Genomic DNA, 23,795 nt, shown 5'->3' with positions numbered 1-23,795 from the left:
AAAATTTATGAAAATCGCAGTAAGATCCCCGCCGGCAAGAGTAATTACGTGCGATGATTTTGACATGATTACTCTGAAATTGTGAGAACATTTTAATGGAAATATTGTTGAGGTGTCAAAATTATTTTCTACTTGAGAAATAAAAATGGATAGTAAATGGATTAGTAGTGAGCTTTCCGGAAAACGAAAAACACAGAAAAATATCGGAGGATCATCAGCTGAGAAGATACGACAATATTCTTACGTTTTTCGGTTGTATCTTTGTCGCTATTCACCGCAGCGATCTGAGACTATTTTTAATACAGAATCTAATATTAACAATGGCACATTTCCGAGTCGTTGTTTGATGTTGCATTTAATTCCTGTAGTTTTTTTTTTTTTTATAACTATCGTCTCAACGAAATTCATGTTATAATCTTTTTAATCACACCAGCAGATAAATTATTTTTCAACCTTTGTAGAATGCAAACCGCAACCGAATGCTTCAAATTTTAGAATCAAATTTTTCGTGGCAAGAACTGAAATACTTTTGTCTCATACGTAAAATATTTCAACTAATTCTTTTGCGGCAATAAAATATTCATGATTGGAATTAAACATTTTTCCAATCACAATATATCGTGAATATCATCTCCAACTATCGTCCCGGATCTGAGACGGAAATAAAGAACTGTGCCTTCAAATAAGACTGATCCAAAAAATTAAATTTAAGCATTGTTCAAACGTGTCGGATCCAGACTGAGGTATTCGAAAAAATTGACCTGCACGCAAGACACGACAACCCGGGAGCGAAAGTAATTTTGTCGACTAAGTGGGTGGCGCAGAATCCAAAGGTTAAATTTGCGGTTGGTCAACATTAATCATAATTCGGTCCAGCTTCACGTCAGTCCATTCATCCGTGGTCTGAAATCACGCCGTGAGGTGTTCTTAATTATTATTACTATACCCGTACCGCGTGGCCCGTCCGGCAGGTAGCAATGCGGATAACGTCCCGTACCTATTCACCGAATACATCTCGGCCCCACACTGTATGTCATGCGGTTATGCCTCGAAAAAACGTCTGTATAATTTATGTAGTTGGAGATAATTAGCGGGTTATAGTGAGGCATCGACGACGTCGAGAGATGCTCGTGGTCGAGGTTGAGCCTGTGTTGGAGAATAAAAAAAGAAAAGCCAACAAACAAACGTGAAAAACGAGAAAAAAAAGAAATAAATAAAATAAAATAAAACAAAAACCGAGAGAGAAAGAGAGCGGGAGAGGAAACAAGTATGGCAGAAACCGCAAAATTTGGGTGAGGTACCAACCCATTTCATTTGACTCTTGGGAGGCCGATTCGCCACGGGCCGGTAGTAAGGATCGTGCCCAAGATTTCAGGCCGTTATTTCTCTAGCCCGTCGGCGTTTAATAAACACGTCTCCACCGTGCTAGCGTGTGACCGAAAGAGCAAAAGACGAAAGGACCAAAAGAGCTCGAGAGTCGAGGCAGGCCTCAGGCGCATACCTGAGGGGGCCCCGCAACCACCCACGGGGCTGCACGCCAAATTATCCTCTCTGTTATGGCTAAACATTTATGTATTTATTACTGTACAAATGTCTAACACAATGCCATTCAACCGTGATCAATATGCATTATGTCCGAAGTGCTGCTTCACCAGATATCCGTCCCTGTTCCCAGAGAATTGCAAAGAGTATAAGTCCAAAGCAAGGCCCGGCCTGTCCCGTCCCGACCCTGTTCTGTCCATATCTCCTTCCTTGCCAACGTTATATACCTGTGCAATGTCCGTGCGTTACAGCAGCTAAAAGTGGTTAGGAATTTGAAAAATCGCTGGTGAAGCATTACGCTCCGCGCGTCCGCTGGGCATTTCAAAAGACACGAAATACTCCGATGTATCCACGCCGTGGAAGCCTGTCCTAATGCTTTAAGCAGCTAACGCTGCTGCGGTGAAAAGACACCGGCTAACAGATTCCACTTCACCTCACCCGTGTGCTTCGTTATTTTTCACCATCGAGCTTACCGTTTGCATCGCAAAAATTTATATGTACCTACCTACTTTCCGCGGGGCAGAAAAAGGGGAATATGAACGTTGAGCTTTTTGTTCTCGTTGCACAATAAACGAAACAAGACTGCCATTATTCTCATGAAAGCACGTGCAAATTATGTGATCGATAAAAAGAAGAATGTAATATGAACGTAACTTGCATATTATTAATCTCAACGGAAATTATTCTCTTTTTTCTGGTGTGTCATGCTTTTTTTTTTTTCTTGGCAAAATGACGCGAGCCAAAATTGAGACTCTGTCACTTAAAACTTTCAATCATTCGCCCAAGTATTAGCCGATTCATCTGTATTCATCGTCTCCGAAATTTTGTTCTAAAACAAACAAACAAGAATTCGGAGCCATGATTCGATGAGGAGTCACGCGATGTCATTGCGGTGAGTCGGAGTATCGGAATTTTTTAAGGTATAACGGATCAACGCCTTCCTCTTAATTAAGCGAGGGTGAGTGTGGACCGCAAGAGCCCTCTCTCCACGCCTCTCTCCTCCCCCTGTCTATTTCCATCGCCTTCCTTCTGTCTCGAGAAAGCTGTGCAGCGAGGCGGGTGTTTAGGGGTGAAAGTCGTCACAGGATGATCAGACTCCAAGGAGGCGTCCTGGCGCCTCTACGGTTGAATCGTCCGGAGTGGCACCGTCGAGCAATAATTACCTCTCAGCTTTGATGTCTCCGCCTTGTTCGCACCCCGCCTAATGTCTCGTGTGGGCGAGAAAGAAGGAGAGAGAGTGACACAGAGACAGATAGAGGGGAAAGGAGGGTGAGGATAGTGGGGTAGGCGTCTGTACGGTGGTCGTGAAGAACCCGTAGAACCAGGACTCCTCGGGGCGAGATCCTTTCACGGCGACTAGGTCGAAGACAAGGACGAAGGATTGGTCACACGCCACTCAGGAATTCCAAGGACGTCGCGCCGAATCATGCGCTCCAACTAGCATGATATTACTATATCCAACTCCACTCCTCCGATTCTTCAACCGGTTCGAACGGGTTGGCCACGTTATTTCGAAAATCCGATTCTTTTTGCGTTCCAAATCCACCCCCTCCTGCCCGAGCAAGACAGGCCTCGAGCCTCGAGTTGTTGGGGTCCTTCTCACCGAGTGGACTCTTACTGTCTTCATACCCTTAACTAACAAGGATGAACATTAACCTACATTAAACTTATCCTCCAGGGAGGTCGCCAGCTGTCACGAGCTCCCATCCCGAGGGATAAAGATCTCGGTAAGATTCCGCAAGGACCACGGCTTCCGACCGGAGTACCTTTCATTGTAAAAGTTCTTTCTCTAAGACAGATTATCTCCTGCAACTATGGAAGCCCGGAACACAACGGGGTTACGCGATTCAACCCGAGCTCGAGCCTGTTAACCCCCAGGGGTAAAATTTGTCACCAATTACAGTGCGGACAGCCATTCAGACGTGATGATAGCGAAAAAGGAGAAAAAGTATCTCCGATGTTTCTTTTCAGTTTTAAAAATTAAGAAAGAACATGTGATCGAGACCAATTCGTGGACACATGCTGAGGGGTCGATAAACCACGGATTCGGTACTACACCCCATTGTTATCGGGTCCCGCTGCCTGCTTCTTCTGTATTTTTCGTATGGTCCAGCGAGGACGTGACGCCGGTTGTCCGGGAGTCTTTGGTGGTTTTTTTTTTTCGATGACAGCTAAGTTCGTTTGCACCTATTCAACGCTGGGGCCCGTGGCTCAATTTACGAGCCTGCAGGCTCCCGAGGATGATGCCAGGATCGCTTTTCGTCTTTTTTCTAGATGTACGTCTCGCGCCGTCGAATGACGGTAGTAACCGAGTGGCCGCGTTGCTGCTAAACATTTCTCATTTCAAAATACGAAGTATAAGAAACTCGTGCAAAAAAAAAAAAAATACGCAATACACGATAAAGAGTTTATAACCGCACACTGGAATTTCTCCAAGTCAAAATAACATCAGCCACAACATGATAAATCATTTTAAATATATCTTGGGGTCGATATATAAAGAGTGCAACGCGATTCCTGGAGTGGTACTTATTCGGAGTCTCGTACCCTGCAGGGTAGTAGTCGGCCATCCGGGGGCGCAGCAGCGCCTGCTGCAGAAGGAAAAATCTTGACAGCCAGTGAATTACCGTTCGCGGTCATCTCTGCGGGCATCGCCGCTAAAAGCCACGTGCCCTCGTCTTCCCGCCGGGTCTGCAGTTGCACATCTGTTCCGCTATTTTTACAATATTTCTACGTAGACACAGGACATGTGCATGTGCAAGTGTGCGCAAAGGGTCCAGACGCTGCTACGCCACGAGCTGAAACCCTGGCACAGCACCTGGCAATTTCTTTCTTCACTGCCAGGCTAGCGATGCTCCCGATCTTCCTGGAGCAGAGTAAATTCTTCTGCCTATTGATCCAGTTTTTGACTGCGCAAGATACGATATAGTGGCTTAGCGATTCTAGGTGCAGGATATGCCAGGCTATTTTCCCGCAAAAGTTAATGGAAAAGCCGGAAATCTAATTCATCTCGTCCCAATCACGACGGAGTGTGCGTGCAGCTGCAACTGAACGGTTTTGGAACACCGATCAAAACACTGCAGTGTCCCCCATGGACTCGCAGGCCTGCAAGTCACTTGAGAACGCATTAAGAGGCACTCCAGGTCCTCGAGAAGTAGGAAATTTTTATAAAACTATGCATCCTGAATTTTCATTCCTGGCTCCATCTCTCTCGGCTGCAGTAGGGAAAAATTCTGCAGCTGTAACTTACGTGGACTCGATTCACGCAGAGAGAGAAATCATAATGGGTATATCATTGCGTGTGCAGGGGTGGCGGAATTGGTGCACCGTGAAATCCTTCAGTTGCGGCACAAGGTTTAGGGATTGAGGATTGAGAATCGAAACGCGGGAGCAAGCATACCATCCGTAATTGCCTCGGATATAATGTTGTTTGCGGACGATAAACCGCAGGCGATAAATACTCGAAGGGTCCGTTCCGTCAGCATGTACGGGCAGCCGGTTCTCTGGCGCGTCGTAAAGCTTCAGAGGGTGCTCTTATAAAATAAATGAATATACAACTGGCGGTAAAAACGTAATTGAACTCATTGCGTTGAATTTGTTCCGCCAACCGTTCTACGCGAAGCGTGCAAAGCATCGCGCTTCGAATTAATAGACACGATAATTCGCGATCTCGAATCATGCCAGCCGAGTGTCAAAGGTGTCTTTCATCGCCGTGCGAAAAAACCCCTTGAACTGCATCTTGTCCAAACATTGGAAAGGTCCATGGAGGTTTGTTTGCTGTATCCATAAAACACCCTGACACGACTCCAGGGAAGTGAACGACAATGAAGGTGGATGATGATCGCACCGATTTATCCGATCATAGAGAACCCTGAGCGACAGCATAGACCTCAGGGAACCGAGTCAATCTTTTGGTCGACTGGTGTGCAGGGAACATCAGGGACCGAAAGAACCAACCAGGTCACCGGGGATCACGAAAGGCGGAGGAGAGCCGAGCTGGAGGTGGAGTTAGCCGAGGCGACGCCCTCAGCGTCCCTCTGAGGACCACGTGCTCGAAACGTCAGCTCGGTAAAGTGAGGCGCAGAGAAGCTACGAGGTCTGGTGAACGTGCAGCTGCCGGTCTGCGAGAAAGAGGAGCCGAGAGTCTCGTACGTACCTAGGTTACACATCCCGTTCCGTGCTTCGACCAACACCCCCAGGATCCGAGGGCAAGGGACGAATCGGGAGCGATTAAACTCCTCGATGCATTTTCCAAGAAAAAACCTTACGACGTGTCTCGAAGCTTACATCTTTTTCTGCAACACTCACCATAGGCGGCAGACAGGTGGACTTACGCAAAAGTAAAGAGCACCAAGAGCGTGAGGTCTGAGATCTTTTGTTGAACTAAAGATACTCGGTGTGCGCGCGCAAGTTATCACCGTTCTCTCTCTCTTTCTCTCTGTCTATCTTGGTTCGTCTCTGTTTCTCCACGGCTCTCTCACCTGCCGCGGCAACGAAAGCTCTCCTCCCGGTGCGGAGGATAGCGAAAGAGAGCGCCAGGAGAGCGCGGCCCAGGAGGAGTACGGGAGGGCTGGACCAGAGGCGGGGCGAGATTTAATCGGTCTTGGGGGGGTCCTGCCGGGAAGCTCGCCGACCAGATCTACTCTTGGTTTCACAGACGACCGCGTGCAGTTGCAGCCAGAGTCCTATACTCGATCGCTTGGCCGAGGTTGTTTCGTCGAGTACCGTTCAACCGAGCACACAAGACACGCACACGCACACGCGAACGTGCACGCACGCAACATATAGCCGCTGCCTCCATTTTCGCGGTCCAACCGGTGTCGGAGCTGGTCGAAAAAAGGAGCAACTGGTATACAGGGAGCCGCGGGAGCGGAAAGACGCGATACCAAGGAAACTGGTTCATTCATCCCTCGAGGAGCCGGAGGAACCCAACGGTTTACCTGGACATCGGGTGACCAGGAGCGAACCGGAAGGGGGGTCGCCCTCCCTTCTCTCCCACTATTACACAGGGCGGGTGAGCTGCATCACCCCTTATGCTTCGGTAGGGGCGCGTTTCACTGCCAAAGCCAAGCCCGTCACAGTCAAACTACAACCGCTGACACCGAGAGTTGGGCTCGTGCCGATTGAACGCCGTATACAGCCTGGCAGTCGAGTCTTCGCCGATCGTTTTCACCCGACAACTTCGGAGGGCTGTTGCCAAATACGTAATACATTTTCCACACCTGCGCACCCCCACCAGACTCTCGCCCTGACTCGTTGCGAAGATACCGCCTTCGAATCATTCGACACACCTCTGAGAGGACCTTCGATTTTATCGATAAGATAGAGACGACGTCGAGTTTAAAACGTGCCCTTGTTTCATTTTGTTTTTCTACAATTTTTTTATACATTACGATAACATCTGCGTTAAACCGACACTAGTACGACGACGTCGAGGAATAGAAAGCGGTTAACGTGCCGGAAGAATTACTCGCGCTATTCCACCTTCGGTGGAGAGTGGATAGTCGTCGATTGAGTGCGCGATAATATAAATACACGACTCTGATGGCCCAGTGATGTTCGTTTAATATTGAGTTGGGTTGCCAGGCTGGTGCGAAAGTGAGTCAGTGACATTGTGCTACACGACGAGACCGCGGCACAACCCTCAGGAAAGATGAAACTTTGGATGTTGATCGGAGCCTTGGCAGTAGCTCTTCCAGTCCTACCCGCGGATATCAGCAGAAATAAAAACAGAGGACGCGGGTCGATGTGGTGGTAAGTTTGTCAAACCAGTTGTTTCGAAGTGTTCAAAATAATTATGACAAATAATGGTTATTGAAAATCGAATTCACATGCACGTTGAGAAACGAAAACAAGAACTGTGTGCAACGACCTGGTAGAAGCAACAAGTTACTTCTAGAGCGCAACTGTAGTTCATTCGCGAAAGCCGGTTCAAGGAACATCGTGTAACATTCAAGTCATACTACACGTAAGATTTCACGTGACGGAATGCAGAATATTGAAATCGGTTGAAACACGAATAATTCGTACAAACTTTATCGGATTTGACAAAATTTTCTTTCACAAAATAAACCAAATATGATATAAATTCGATTTTGGTAAAGCTTTGCATCCGTTTTACGAATACCATCGTTGCGTAAGACAGGATCCCCCGAGCTTTCAGCACTTGCTCGATACAGATCTAAAGTACGATTCTGAATATCGCCGCACCGACAGTCCCACGACGTTATACAAGCCGATGTTAAAAGGTATAACAGCAAAAGGAGGGCCGTGGCTTTGCCACCCCGCGTGCATTCAATAAGTGATGTCGATAAATACGTGTGCCCGAGACCGGTACTATACGATATTGCTTGTAATTTACGTCGAAGGAACGGCAATCCGAAGACGCCAGGGACGCTCAACTCCGCTTCGGTGATCTTGAACCGTGGGACTTGATCTTCACATCCCGAGAGAATCTAACACATGTATATTATATTTATCCGTATAATACACGAGCATAATATACAATCCAAGCGGGATCCATCGCCGGGAAAGGGGGAGGGGGGGCGGGGGAGGAGGGCAAAAACTCGAAGTACCCATGCAGCCTCATCCCAACTCGAAGATCATGCATATCCGTGTCTAGCTCTGCGAAGGTGACGATGGTCGCGTGTGCGCGGTAATGTAACGACGGAGAGCCGCGGAGTTTATCGCGGTTACTAATAGATCAGTCTAAGCCCGTATTAGGGACCTTCAGGTATTTCCATACCGAGTTCTCCATAGCCTGTTGTTGAATAATTCAACGATCGATGGCAAATTTGTGTCATCGGGACGCGGAGATACCTATAAATCTTAGTTAAATTATTTAAACTATCGGCGTACGCGCGTTTATACGTGTATACGGATACGCCTGTACATCTATCGTACGCACATAGCCAACAGCGTGATATGTGTTCGGCGAATGCAGCGTGTGCCGTAATGTGCACGTACGTAATGTATGTGAGGACTCGTCTCTTACGAGAGGCTGATTTATGCCCGCAGTGTTACAATATCGCTGCATCGAGGAGGATTGAAAATCTTGCAAACAACGGTGAGAGAACTGCACCATCCTGCTAGGGAAAACACCCGCGATATTATACAATTTTACCCGCGGATGAACCGACCGTGACATATCGTCGAGATCGTTAATCAAAATCAATCCGCTCCTCTCTGACGCAGCGACGCTCGGGTAACAGACATAACTCTAAACTTTAAACTGCGCGTCTAACCGCTGACGGAGTGACGCTGATGTAATTGTGTGTTTATTAGTGTGTCAAGCCTGTCTCTTGGCGCACCGTCGTCCAACCATCCTGACGCAGGACTATACGAGACACTTTTATTCGTTTATAAAACAACCGAGTTATTTTTGAATCCTCTCGACCGATGAGAGAGCCAGAGATTACGAGAACTCCCCCCACCCCCAGATCGTGACGACATTGCACGACCCATCTTCGTGCAGGCGAGAGACTTTCGTAACTGACCATGCGCAATATCTGAATCAAAGCTCGACACGACCTCTCAAGCCAACATTTGTCTTTCATTTGAATTTAAGATTACTTGTTTTATCGAATAAATGTCCGAAACATTATGCGAGATTCAACGTGAAATTCCTTTAATTAAACTGTGCATAAACTGCACTGCGTATAGGATCGAAATATTACAAATTATAAAATTTTTACGCGATTATAATTACTTGAAAATCAAACGCAGAATATCTTTTCCCAATTTTTCATTGACAGGTAATATTCACCGATACAGGCGTCAATTTATTCCATCCATCAAGTTCAACTCCTGTTACCCATTAGGAAATATAGAAATACAAACGCCGAAAAGTGCCACAGCTTCAAGAGGGTTAAAGAAAAACAGTATCCGGTCGTACTTTATAGCCACTTGATCCTATTGCACCTTAGCGTCCTTTAATCTTCGAGCCTTCAGAGCTGTAGGCTGCGATGTATCCGAATAGTAATTAGTAGCGATATTAGAAGAGCGCGGCTGGTAATTATGATTATCGAAAAAGCAGGGTAAAAATGAAAAAAAAAAAAATAGAGTGCCTCCATCCACGAGTCTCAATGAAATAAATAACCGTTGCCACTTCACAGGGGTATCGCGAAGGCTGGAGAACCGAATAACTTTCCACCAGTATCACCCGCAGTCACACATATGGATCCAGCGATCCATGCAACTCTCAGACGAAAGCAGAGAAGATTGGCACGAGAAAATCCTGGAGTGTTAATGGCCGTAGCAAGAGGAGCTAATCAAGCGATAGTCGAGTGTCAGCATCAGTTTAGAAATCGACGATGGAATTGTTCGACGAAAAATTTCCTACGTGGAAAAAATCTCTTTGGAAAAATCGTTGACAAGGGTGAGTTTATTTTTTTTGTATTCTTTCATCTTAGCAGATCGTGAAAATTATGTCTTCCTCTCAAAAACTACTTGCAACATTTTACAAAATTTCATTTTTAATATTAGAAAAGATGATTTCCGAACACGTTGAATACTGTGCGAATTCATTTTCTCTAAACGCATCACTTTCAGTGAAATTAAAGATAAATTTCTCAATACTTATAAGAGTATTACAAACGTTGACAAATTATTAATTGGTAACAGGCCGACAGAATACGATTTTGTCTACAAGCTTTGTTTTTGTGAAAGTTTTTTTTCAACGCTAACAATAAGAATATGAACCAATTTTTCACTGACATTGAGAATAGAATAAAAGAAATTTTTTCTCATTTCTTATTGGCCCGACCATTAATGCCGGCACGAGATGCAAAGGTTTGAAATTTTTTACGAATATATTTTTCCCCGTTCCTCCAGCTCGGTTTAATTTCGATTCAGCGCACTTTAGAAGCACTGTGACTGAAATGAAAGACAGTGAAGAAGAACACCAGCTCGCAAAAAAAGCCTGAAACGAGTGAATAAATCACAGTTTATACATTTGGCCAAGCTCAACGTATATAACCCGTGTAGGTACGCTCTCCTCCTCTTTTTCTCTTTGCATTTTTATGACAGCCTCGCGATTATATTTACGACCTTTTAATATCCAAGGAAGATACCGAGCCGTGCCGTTCCCGAGGGAGATCGAGCGAGGGAGAGAGAGGAGAGAGGGACGTGGGAGGGGCTGGGAAGGGGGTGGGGGAGGGGGAGGGGAAAGAGGAGATGGGAGTAAAAAAGAGAGAAAGCTTGCGAAAGTTTGGACATCGTTGGACAAAGGCGCAGGGGTAGAGATATGCGGTGGAATTCCCCCGGTTTTATCCTCTCCTCTCCTCTCCTCGTTCCTCTCGGAAGCGTTTCAATCGACAATTTGTCGAGAGCGATTCTCGCCGGTGGTTGTTTTATTATACGTATTCGGGGCCCCGATGCCTCGGAGAGGAGAGACTCCTCTTTTAAAGGGAACCCGGTCGTAAGAAGCGTGGAAGCGGTTTTAAATCGCGTCAACGTGCCCTGGGAATGGATCGTGATGCGGTACTCCGCAGCGTCTTCGTTGGTACCTCGGCAAGTTTCGTTCGTTCTCTGGGTCGGGTCACGACTCTTGTTATAACATTGTATAAACAGAGAGCTGCAGCTGGGTGAAGGATTATTTTACGGTACCGGAATACCGATGCGTATAAGCATTTTTCGATCAACGGAGTTGAGCAATTTTTTTATTACCATTTTTTCTTCTCTTTTCTTGGTAAACTAATTTGACGAAACGTCGAGAACCGCTATACCTTACCCATTGCACTATCGTGCACGAGCTTTCGAATCCTAAAAACGCTCGCAAACATTCAAAATTAATGCCTACCTATGCGACCGTCAGCTACCCACGACTTTTTATACTTCCATGCGAACCAAGTCCGGTCTCGGTTTTTGTATCCACCTTTTACCTGTATAACCGTGCACGCATGTGTGTCTCTACACAATAAACACCACTCCGTGTGTGGACGGATGGAAAGCCGTACGTTGGGAAAAGATGAGAAGGAAAAAAAAGAGTGAGGGGGAGGAAAAGAGAAGGAGAATATGACAAATCGATATAGCCAGAGAAATTATTAATGGAGCAGTGAACCGCTAATTGCCTGCGCAACTGACAAAACAGCGAAATCCTATTTTGTTAATGACACTTGTCATCAACGGGCGCGCGTCTGACCGATTTGTCAAGTTGTCAACAGCCCGAGGATCACGTGACAGGGGTTGGCAGGATACACAATGTCGTTCAGGGTTTCGGTATCTGGGGTCCGAGAAAGCAGGACGCCCATTGTGCAGAGCGGTACAAGTATGCCCTTACACATGCTATACGCCGAGTCTATGCCCGTTGAGCATGTAAAATAACATGTAGCCTCTTTTTTTTCACTTCACTAAATGGCCATATGGGGTACGAGTACCTGAGAGGAGGAGCGTCTTTTTTCTCTCTTTTCTATTTTCGAAGGGGGTTCGTTTATAATGGAGCTCACGGCTCGTAATACGCGAGATGATCTAGAGCAAATTGAAATAAAAAAATTAAACCTCGGCTTACCCGCTACCGCCAAGTCGAACAATCGATATTTTACTAGATGTAACAATAAAACTCCACATCTGGTTTCCCCGACCACGAGCATCTCATTTTTCACCTCCCCTGCATTCGTTCGTAACAGTTCTACCGCAACGTTGAGCTTCGATTCCAAACAATCTCTTTCAAAAAATCAATAAGCCAATACAAGTGTTTTTCTCACTATTATTTTTCTTCTTTCTATTCCTACGTCGACCTTTACAACTATGAACTGCCGCGCGTAACAGCCCTGCTTCGGTTACCACCTGAGTCGAGTGCCGAGGGTGCGATAGAGAGAATGCAGAAATGAAGACACGCTCGGACAAACCCTCTTTAATCCTCATCTCAATGATAATAGTTTGTACAAACAGACAATGAAGGTGAAGGACAAATCCCTGCAACGGATTGGCGGTCCTGTAACAGCGTGTACATTAGGTTGGGGTTGTCATTCATTCTTTGAAAGTCTATTGCCCTGTTCTGAACTCTTCACCCTCCGCTAACGTAGTCGTGGTGGGCTCTTCCAATGGTCCCGAAAAGCCATCGAGTATTAATCAGAAGAATCGATTTCGAGAAAGATGCACGAATGAATTTCACCCGAAGCAAGAAATCGTATAATATATTTAATGCCGCTCTTCAATCGTCGAGGGTGAGGTTGAAAATGATTCGAACACAACTTTGTTCATCGGTTATTAACGGCACGGAGTTTAGTGACGATGATTCAAACTTTTTTCTGGTATTGTACGCGCACACGAATATGGCGTATTATATGTAATATACATGTGTATACATATGTACGTATTTGTCGAGTAAGAGCGAGAGGCTGAGAGAGCTCGAGGGACAGGGAGCAGCGTTGATAAAATCTCCGTGACGTGGACAAAGATCATTATCTCGGATTTGTAGTAGTTTTTATTCCGATTTCGATCACGATGATGAGATATACACACCGTAGTCCCGAACAACAGTTCATTGGCATTGTAACGAAATTCTAACGGCCTAATAACAGTCTTTGGGAGGTACACGAGGCTGTCGGTCTTCACCCATACAATTATCACACACGTGTGTTCGCGCAGCTTTCGCCACGGTTTTCTTCTAACGACCTGGCGAATAAATATTTTTCCAAAGCGCAGATACGATTCGCTAATCGTCGGAGTTCCGAATGATGCGAACAGCTTCGCAGGACTCGGGAGAGAAACGCGGTCGCACCTTCCGCAAAATAAGAGATAAAAAATAAAAGGCAGGGAGAAAAAACGACCAAGATACTCGCCTCACCCCGCAGCGCCCAGCTCGCGATATAATTAGGCAAAACTAAAAACGATGCTGCGGCGCGAATGCCGAAAACCGAAATCCGGAATAGTCTGCGGTCAGACTCGACGCTGCGGAACCCAGGATCTCCGGATCCCTGCAGGATCTCGAGCAATGTGTGTGGTAGCGGGGACGGTCGGCAGCGGTTGGCGGCAAAATGATTATAGACTACGGAGGCGCTCGGTATACCAGCTATAACATTCAGTACAGTCGGGACAAAAATCGGCAAGATTTCACAAATTTATCACCGTATATCGCGATACCTCACCGTGGCATATCAACTTTGTACGAAAAAAGGATACCTAGCAACGATCGGTGATTTCACCACGAAGTACAGAAATCCAAAGGAACAGATTAGGCAAAGTATATTTTGAATCTTGCGTGCAAAAGAATAATACAAAGAAAGATATTCTTTCAACTTCAACTGTAAGTGGTGTTAGAAGAGACACAATAATTTATACAGTAAAATAAATCCTTTTCCGAAAAATCGGATACGACGTTAACTCACGACAGTACAAAAAATTCATTCTTCAATTTAGTTATCTAATACGATCTCCTGTGGGGGTTCGATAGCAAATTATGGAGAATTGAGAAATCGTCGAATTTCATCATCGTATTTTTTACCATATCCACGTACCTCCGGAGCTAAGAATTGAATATAAAATTGAGAATATATATGTTTGTTCGTAAATTTGTGAGAGAAGAGCGCGCTAATAGGAAAAGGCGCGTGTGTAAATGAAGCGAATGACGAGTAGCTGCCTATCCCTGATCTCGGGTATAGTCGGAAACCAAATAAGATGTAAAAATGAAGTAAATACGAGTTGGAGTGCGGCGCACGTTTTGCAAGAAATCGTGGCGTGCAGTCGACACATGTAGCCCATCATAGGCCGGGATTTATCGCGGCGCAACGCCATGGCAAAAACAGGAAGCCCCCTTATAGGGCCCACGGTATACGAGGCTCGTCAGGCCCTGATGGGGTCCGAGCAGCAAGACCAGTATTGATTCAATTTATCCTATAAACGGCTGATTATGTCTGGAACGCGGAGCCCCGAGACGCTCGAAAATATCCGGAGTGCCAGGTCGTGAGCTTTTAATGAAGACGTGATTAGAAGTGGGAACGAGATCGTTAAGACCGTTACAAGAATCTCGCAAGGAGCATTTCAAGAATCTGTAGCTCAGAATCATAGCTAAGCAATCGGTACAGTGACATTTTTTGTCACTTCTACGGTGTCCCGTCCCCCCCCCCCCCCCGCCCTCTGATATTAATATCGCCACCGCCATCCTCCCCCTCTTTTCAAACACTAACCTCTCCTCTCATCCCCGAGGCTTCCGAGACCGCGAGGACAGTTTCAATTTACCGCCACGAGTCCTGCGAAGGTACAAAGAGACGTCCGCCAGCATTGGTAGCAATAATTTCCCGTGATTTTATCTTTCCGGAATTTCAGCCTGACGTAAATGCGCCTCGTAAAGTCGACCGTTCTGTCGCTCAAAGCGATCTTCGAGTTGCACGTCGCGTAACTTGCCCTCGGGTGAAATCGGTCAAGACAGCTCTCATGCTTCCAGACCCCACAAAATACGGTGCTTTTCGCGAATTTTCTCAAATTCGTCAAGTCAAGTACGACATTATTTTATCAGCTCTCGTGCTTCCGGATCCCACAAAATACGTTGCTTTTTTCGAACATTTTCGAATTCGTCAAGTCGGATATGTGATTATTTTAAACCGACGGGGTTGACGTTCGAAAAAATAACGGAGGTAGGCTGCTGTTAATTGCGTCCGCCGTGATATAGGATGAAAATTCACGTCAGTATTGGAAGGTAACAAAAAACGAGAAAACCCTATTTGGTCATCCACACCACCGCGGCTCTAAAAGTCGTTCGAATATTTAAACATCGATAAGACAAGTTATTTATTGTCCCGAGAACAAGACGAAAGAATTCCAAGTGCAAACACACCGGTGCGTTGTTCACATTATGTTCATACGTGTGTGTGTGTGTGTGTATGGGGGGAAGGGGGGGGGGGGCAATGGTGGGATGTGTGTAAACCATACAGCGATCGACTCGCCCAGGAAGAACGATTGCGTAGGTACATATTGTATACCTTTTCTGTATTTTGAGTCACATTATTTTACTTGAAAATTATGGCTTCGCGTTTTTCCCCAACGATATATACGAGATCCCGGTTCCATTCCCACGGGGAAATTCTGCGTCATCGTCGATACAGCGGTTTACCGACCGGTTATCTTTTGTTTGAAAGTCATAAAACGGTTCCAGTTAACGCAGGTTAATACTGCAGGCCGCGCCTTATCGATGTGATAATATTTGCCGCCCGATCGACGGGTCACCTGCTGCAACGCACCGTAAAGACTTTGGCGCAGTTTTAATGTTTCCATCGTGAAACTTAAATCGGTATAGGAGCAATCCACTTCCACAACGCAACCCAAATGTGATAAAAAATCAACGCAACCGGGCACCTCGTAGATTCTAGCGCAGCGTAAGTTTTTCACCGCGAGATCCCGATTCGTCACGAAGCTTCCAGAAGCTCGAGCTCGGGACTCGAGAGGGATACGTCCTTTGGATTTCCTTAATCCTGGGACCGGGACAAGCGTTTAAGCCAACAGAAGCGCTGGGCGATGACTACCGCGTCGAGGGTGCCTCGGCTCACGCCGAGTGCCGAAATCCCTTCGGGCGTTCAATAATGGCTACCAAGATTTATACCGTTCCAGTCTGTTATGAGCGGAGACACCGGGGGACTTTGGTAAATCTCACGGGGGGCCCGACGCTCTGGCTGTGCAGGGGCCCGGGCCCCGCTGCTCACCGTCATCCTGGCTCCTAAATTCCATTTGTTCCAGATATTATTTGACATCATTCCGCTCGGCTACCTCTCTGCCTTACACGTCCGTCTCTGGCTCCGTCCTCGGTTTCCCTATCTCGCTGTACAATCTCGGACACATTCAGATTTGTTACCCATTTTACACCATTGGTGGACAAAGAACAAGCGGTGAAAATTTTCGTGAAAATCTAGCAGCCCTGCATTACTTGCAAATTTGGTTTGCACCAGGATCAGTGCTTTGACGATAAGAAATGGCGAACCGATGTTGGAAACGAGTCGGTTCAACTTCACGGAAGATAATATCGCCGCGCCGTTTCGCCGTGTTTTAAATTTCCCCACTTCCTGCATTCGTCCTCATTTCTCCCCGCCTGATTCACCCGGGTACGTGATATCTTCACTTCGAGAATACGGGGCTGCATCTTAGGGTCCGAAAAGGTGCGAGCCGTGGCACCTGCGTCGCATGCTGATAAGGTCGGTAGATCGTTGGAGGGGTGAAGTTTGTGCGCGGGAGGTCAAGAAGACGCACCTCGGGGTCATCTCGGCCGGTCCCTCCACCTGTGGGCCCTGCAGGTTCTCGCGCAGGTAGTCGGAGGGATTGAGACGTCGTGACGTCACCTCCCACGCGCCTCCGGCCCGGCAAAGTTTTGTCGCTGAGCTGCCGAGCCGTGGCGCGTTGCTGCGTAGATATTAGCCGGAGAAGAATCGGTGTAAAAAATGCGCGGTTGCAAATTTAGCCGAATCACAGACGGGCCGATTTCCGCAGCGGCGTGCCCGCAGGGTTAACGCCCTCCTAAGGGTTCTCCATTCACCTCTTCAACGATATAGCGGGCGCGAAACGCACTCGTCAATAGCACCCAGGTCGGCGACACAAAGGACGGCGTAGCTCACCAGGGCCAGACCGTAAAGTATAATCTTGTGTAATTAACAGATTTTTAATAGTTTTACTCACAAAAAGTCGGCTCGGTTACCATTCGCCGTCTCTCTCTCCCTTTCTCTCTCACTTTCTCCATCCCCGAATCCCTCATTGTTTGTTTGGTTTCTTTTTTTTTTCGACGAGTAGCGAACACGCTTTATCCATGATTCGGAAGAATTTTTTCCTCATCGAATCTTCACCCCGCACCCTTGCGGAACCGCATTCGACGAAAGCTAGACTCGGTCCGAAAACCCGTGGCTAAACAGTTTCCCCAATTTTTATCATTCCAGGGTGCAGAGAGACCGCTTTCATCTACGCGATAACCAGCGCGGCCGTGACTCACAGCATCGCGAGGGCCTGCAGCGAAGGCAGCATCCAGTCCTGCTCCTGCGACTACACGCATCAGTCGAGAGCCCCGTCGGACGTGCGGGACTGGGAATGGGGAGGATGCTCGGACAACATCGGTTACGGGTTTAAGTTCTCGAGGGAGTTCGTGGACACCGGTGAACGGGGACGAAACCTGCGGGAGAAGATGAATCTGCACAATAACGAGGCTGGACGAGCGGTAGGTTGACAATGTGGAACAAAATTGGCATCGATCAGACGGTGAAACGTGTTGTTCGAAACGGAATCGGAACGCTGATATAACGACGTAACGACGAGCAGAGCGAAGCGTTTACAAAGGTACACCGGGATTGCGGTGCTGACGAATGATCAATTTTTATCTCTTATAATTATAGCACGTCTCGTCGGAGATGCGAAAGGAGTGCAAGTGCCACGGTATGTCGGGTTCGTGTACCGTGAAGACGTGTTGGATGCGCTTACCAAACTTCAGGCTCGTCGGTGACAATCTGAAGGATCGATTCGACGGCGCGTCCCGAGTGATGGTCAGCAACTCGGACAGGATTCGGGGTAACAGTAACATGATAACGAGCAACTCGGCGAGTAACTCGGTCCACGGACATCGAGAGGGTCTTGGTCGCAAGCACAGGTACAACTTTCAGCTTAAGCCTTACAATCCGGATCACAAATCGCCCGGCGTTAAGGATTTGGTATACCTCGAGCCGTCCCCGGCGTTTTGCGAAAAAAATCCAAAACTTGGAATACTCGGGACTCACGGCAGACAGTGCAACGAGACGAGCATCGGCGTCGACGGTTGCGATTTGATGTGCTGCGGAAGGGGTTACAAGACGCAGGAGGTCGTGGTCGTCGAGAGATGCGCCTGCACCTTTCACTGGTGCTGCAAGGTGAAATGCAAGCTCTGCAGAACTAAGAAGACTATACACACCTGCTTGTAAGGGTAGCGAGTGTGCGGGAGAACGAGGTGATAATTGATCGAGGCAAAAGAGAGGACGGAGGATAGACGGAAGCCGAGGAAATCCTTCCTGGCGAAGGATCGGCAGAATTTATTTTCTTATTTTTTCTTTTTTAACGATAAGAAAGCCACGCAAGAAGCTAGGTGCATAGGTACGATGTACGTATATTCTCGACAACCGATGTAGATTACCTCCGACCTATCCGACAATTATATAATTAACGTACGTTACGAATATCCGACCAAAACTACAAACATTCGAAATACCTATAATACGTCGATTAAGAATATCTCTTACTAATTTTCTTCTCGTTTCTATAAAGTTTCTCTACTTTTACTCACGGTTACTATCGATGGATAAAAACCTGACCACATAATTTCAATGCCCAGTATTACGCGACACGTATCATTATTTATCATATATAATATACATATATAATATTTAGACACGCATTTAAAGAAGACTGAACAGTGAAGTGTATTTAGTAGGTGCATTATACAGCGATTCGCAAATTATTTATATAACAAGTATAAATATATAATATATATATAGATATAGATATAGATACAGATATAGATATAAATATATATATTATATATGTACTACAATTATAGGCGCGAGAGAATTGTAAATAATTTTTACCCACGTATTTCGTTATTTACGAATCGATAATCCCTCCTAATGATTCACCTGTCTAAATCCATATCTGTATAATCTAGCGTAGGACGATTAAGGTAAATATCTTTGAATTTATTTATTGTCAAAGCAGGTGTTTAGTTTGTAAATTTATATAGATATACATATATATGTGTATATATATATACATACATACATATATAAATACATATAAATACGATTAGTAAAATAAGGTATAAGATTTTACGCTATATGGTAACTGTATATAAAATTAGTTAGCAACTATCTGCGATCAATGTAACGATATTATTCTCGAGTAATGTCAAATTATATATATTACGCGGTGCTCGACGGTGCAAGTAACCCTTACACGTAAACATGGAACTGTAAAGCGAGACTTATATACCAACAAATTTGTAAATAATTAGCGTTAAAATTCACAAGGTGGGCGATACTCGCGCGCAGACCGACACGTTGCAACGCACACGCACACGGCGGCCATCTTAGATAAGATTCTTACACTCCCAGTGTTCCGTACTTAACATTATTTTATACCTATTACTACTACTACTACTACTACTACTATTACTACCATTACTACTACTATTACAACCACTCCTCGACCACATATACAAATCCCCCAGCGTATTATTAAATTATTTTTCTACTCTTGTATACCGACGTTATAGTATAACTTAAGAAATGAGATTCCTAATGGAAAAATTATCGATTATTACGGCGATCATCATTATATCCTGCGTATATGATTATTGACCATTATTTATAAATAAACTATTTCACGTGTATTATCGAATGTTTCACGATTCTGTTATACCCACGTATACTGTAATGTACATATATACAACACACACACACACACGTGTTTGGGTGTGTTATGTATGTATATAAGCCTCGCCACTCCGCCAACACGTCGCGTCGTTATTGGTAGACGAGATAAACGTCGAAGACAAGGATCATCGCACGTATCAGATTACCGTAAAGGTAAGTGCGTTTCACGAACCTAAAGTGAAACGGTGAAGGGGAAAAACGTTTTTACCTCCTTTTCTCCATACATACAGACATTTTTTTCCTCATTCACCACTATCGCCAACGTAAATATATACCGTCTCCCTAAACACCCGTCTTACTTTTATTTCGTTATCAAAACAAGACGAAGAAGAGGAAGAAGAAGTTGAAGAAGAAGAAGAAGAAGAAAAAGAAGAAAGACAACGAGTCCAGGCGGATGGACTAGACACTGTTTAAATCGGTAGAGTTTTGCCGGGCAATTTTTCAATTCACCATCCAGCGCACGCCAGGAGATCCGGAGCTTGGGGTGGTTTTCATAAGAGCGGTACGCGGCACGGTAGGTACGCACTCCGCCCGCCTATGATCGTAAAAGAAATTCTTCGTTCGGGAGGCTCCCAGCATCCTAAGACAAGAATCTCCGGCAGCCGGGCACTTCTCACGGCGGTCCCTTTGATCTCCTCTTCCGAGCATGATGCCCCCTATCTTTCTCCCGCCTGGACCCCGTTCATCCACCCCCCCCCCCCCCCCCGCCCCTCGTCAGCCGCCCCGGCATCCCGCGCCCTTCCAACCCCCGGCTACGTCCGTGCCCGACGGCCCTACCGGATTCATTCACTTTTACTATTATTACGCATACCGTCACGCCGCGAGATCCTCCCTCCCTCCCACCCACCTTCCTGCCTGCCTCCCGCCGAAAAGATTTTCATCCAGCCGTGGTCGTTTGCCTGAAAACAAAATAATAAAAAAAGAAAAAAAAAAAAAACAAAAACCGAGGAGAGATCGCCGTGGGCGTGCGGCGATTTCTCGTCGCGGTTCGCGAGGTGGTCCAGGACCCCGTCGCCAAGGATATGCGAGAGACCAAATTCTTTTTCCGAGAAAATTTCAACCGCATCTATACATATATAAATATATTGTGTAAATTTGCAAATCACGTTCGCACAGGTTTTCTCTTCCGAATCGTAGCCGTGCCTTAATTAGCAGTGATAAAATTTGTCGCAGCAGCTACGTTCGCCGAAATTATATTGAATATTGTCGTGATAAATCACATCGTCGAGAGTCTCGGTCATAATTCACGAAGCAGGTAGAGGCTAGATCGTGGTTGTCGATTTGTGTGGATTTTCGAAAATATACATAATTGACTCCAGCGCGTGGATTCGTTACGTTTTTATCAACATTCCATGGCATTGAAATTAATTTTTTCACAAACCTGTTACAGACAGAGCAAGGTGACTAAGGCGACTGACCGGACTCGTCATCTTATAACGCGACTATAAACAAATCCGAGGATAAAAAGGTTCGAATCGCCAAGCATCGATCTCAATATATATTTTTTTCCTCCAAGTCCCAAAAAATATATTATCAAGATCTCTCATTTGAATACTCGATTAATGGAGATGTGTGATAATTTATTTCTGATCGATAAAAAATAAAATAAATAAATACATAAACAGTGATCTTCGTCGGCGTTTTTGCAGTATTTTCATTCTAGATAATCAAAGCCTTTATTACTTATCGTCAAATGCATTGTTCTGTACGCAATCGCCGGTAGTTAGTCTTTAAAGCGACTGACATTTACGGCTGACATATTACCAACATCGCGGTGCATCGTACTTCCTGAACTTTCATCTATCTTGATAAAACTAGGATATCGACAAAGAATAAAATGTAAATTTCGTCAACGCGCCCTTCTTCCCCTCCTGGTTTAATTGTTAATTCAAACAAGCAGGAAGGTGAGCACCGAAGGCGGGACGCTTGGGGGCGCCTACGCCTCGAGATACCGTAGGGGTGCTAGAACCATTAACGTCCCTATCTCGAACGGTCCGAACCCTTTTATCCTTGGATTCCTCCGGGATTCCTGAGCCTTATCGCGTCGCGTGCAGCCTTCAACGAGAGAGAAGCCGAGCCCGCCTGGTCAGCCTGCAAGATCGGAACAGCAAGCTGAAGTCGGAGCAGCCTGGGCCAGCCCGTGGGCCTCCCACGATATTCAACCGCGAGTTATGAAGTTGTCCGATGAGACTACACCCGGCCTTTTAGACTGGGAATCTTTTGTCAGTTGATACGGTGGAGGAGGGGAAATCGCCTCAGTACGCCGTGAGAGAGGAACAGAGGAACGATAAACTATTGCAATCGTTGCACAACTCGAGCGCGTGCAGCGAGGGGCAAGGATCTCGATCGTATTTGGATCGGCGGTACGAGGCAGAATACACGTACACGTAGACGAATGCGCGGAGCGAATTATTGCGCGTAGTGTTTGCGCGATGTCAGCTGTCCGCGAATGTCAAAATATCGATCGTAAAGCTGACGCAAAATAAAAGCTCGGCGAGAGTTGGTTGAACTCGAGGATTATTTTTACTAGATTTTTGTCTTTGATACGGCATTTTTTTTTCTTCTTCTTCGTTTGCTTTCACATTCGACAGACGAACACACGGACTTGTCATGCGGGGATGCGACTTCCCTTCGTGAAGAGGGATTACACAGCCACGTTATAAGGGGACGCACGGTAAGCTCTCGCAATCGAGGAGGCAACGGAGGCGCGCATCAGGGATGCAGCGCATGAGACTCGACGGACGATCGCCCACAACACGTGGCGTGTCGCGGCCCGCTGTGTTCAGATCTTATCGCGCAAGGACCCTCGTAACCTCTAAATGTTTTCATCGCCTCTATCAGATGTGAACGCGAGCTAGCTGGCCGCCTTTATGACGACCGACTTCCACCGCGTGTACCTTGTTCTTTCCTCATTGCAAGTAGCAGCAGGCAAGCGTCCATCGAGGTTCGGAGGCGACGACGCGCGGAACGATCGCAAAAATTTTATACTGAGAAAAAGATAACGAAAACATCGTAATCCTTGCTTCACGTTACGCGTTAAAGTTCCAGGTAAAAGTCGCAAAGCCAGTTTTGCATCAGTTGTGCAATTTTCGAATCGAAATGGAACGCTGGGTAGCAACGTGAGATTTTTCTTCAAACGATACAAATTGACTTCGTAGTAAGAAATTAAAAATGAAAGAAGCATAATTGTAGCGACCGCGGATGGAGCGGAGTGAAATAAATGCCGAGTTGGCAATCCCGACCAGGGAATCCGGGACCTGCGAGACGGGAGAGTAAAGTGACAACAGTTGGGGCTAGCTGGTCGGCTGCAACGGGGGTACGAGAAAGTTTGTAATTGGTGTATGTAAAAAAGAGAGGTAAGTAAGGACGGCCGTGATAAATCAAACAGTTTCTGGTTTTTGCGATCCAAGTTTTGCCCGCCACTCGGATAGCGAGTTGAGGAATGACAGGAATCTTTGGAAGGACGCGATGTCCTGGGCGTGGGAACGCGATCGCGGACTCGAAGCGTCGTCAAGACGCGCTACGATCTATAAGACCACCGTGTCCAGACCTTCGAATTACGGTGTTTTGGCATGTGTTATAAGATTCCCGCGAATTCGCATTGGACAGGATCGCGAGGAATCCGCCCCGCGACTGTGGGAACAGACTAGGAACAGAGGAAATATGTCCCGTGCACACACCGAACTCTCGCGACTCGCCTCGGGCACCGTGCCGTGCTCTCTGTATGTCAGTGCTTCGGCACCGTTATCACATACCTACCGGAGAAACGACGATTCGATTTGGAAAATTCCTAAGCAATTTTCATCAGCGTTGAGAATAGAGTGTCGAAACGATTAATCTCGCTTCACGGTAACGTGCGGGGTCAAAGAGTCGAAAAATCTACAATCC

General features: G+C 46.2%; 1 protein-coding gene across 2 annotated transcripts; it reads left to right on the top strand.

Annotated features, from left to right (window-relative positions):
* Positions 1-6,252: 6,252 nt before the first annotated feature.
* On the top strand, positions 6,253-19,205 carry LOC124175426 (protein Wnt-1). 2 transcript variants are annotated; one of them, XM_046555669.1, is made up of 4 exons: positions 6,253-7,296; positions 9,657-9,919; positions 17,397-17,671; positions 17,847-19,205. In XM_046555669.1, exons 1-4 carry the CDS (start codon positions 7,196-7,198, stop codon positions 18,402-18,404), a joined length of 1,197 nt encoding a protein of 398 aa, XP_046411625.1. In that variant the 5' UTR covers positions 6,253-7,195; the 3' UTR covers positions 18,405-19,205. The 2 variants fall into 2 exon arrangements, with proteins under 2 accessions (XP_046411625.1, XP_046411626.1); XM_046555670.1 differs by lacking the exon at positions 6,253-7,296 and adding an exon at positions 8,565-8,608.
* The last annotated feature ends 4,590 nt before the right edge of the window (positions 19,206-23,795 follow it).

The sequence above is a fragment of the Neodiprion fabricii genome, chromosome 2 (assembly GCF_021155785.1).
Source record: "Neodiprion fabricii isolate iyNeoFabr1 chromosome 2, iyNeoFabr1.1, whole genome shotgun sequence".
NCBI classification, from domain to species: Eukaryota; Metazoa; Arthropoda; class Insecta; order Hymenoptera; family Diprionidae; genus Neodiprion; species Neodiprion fabricii.
The sequence above is the reverse complement of the archived record's forward strand: the minus strand, read 5'-3'. Positions and strand labels throughout refer to the sequence as shown.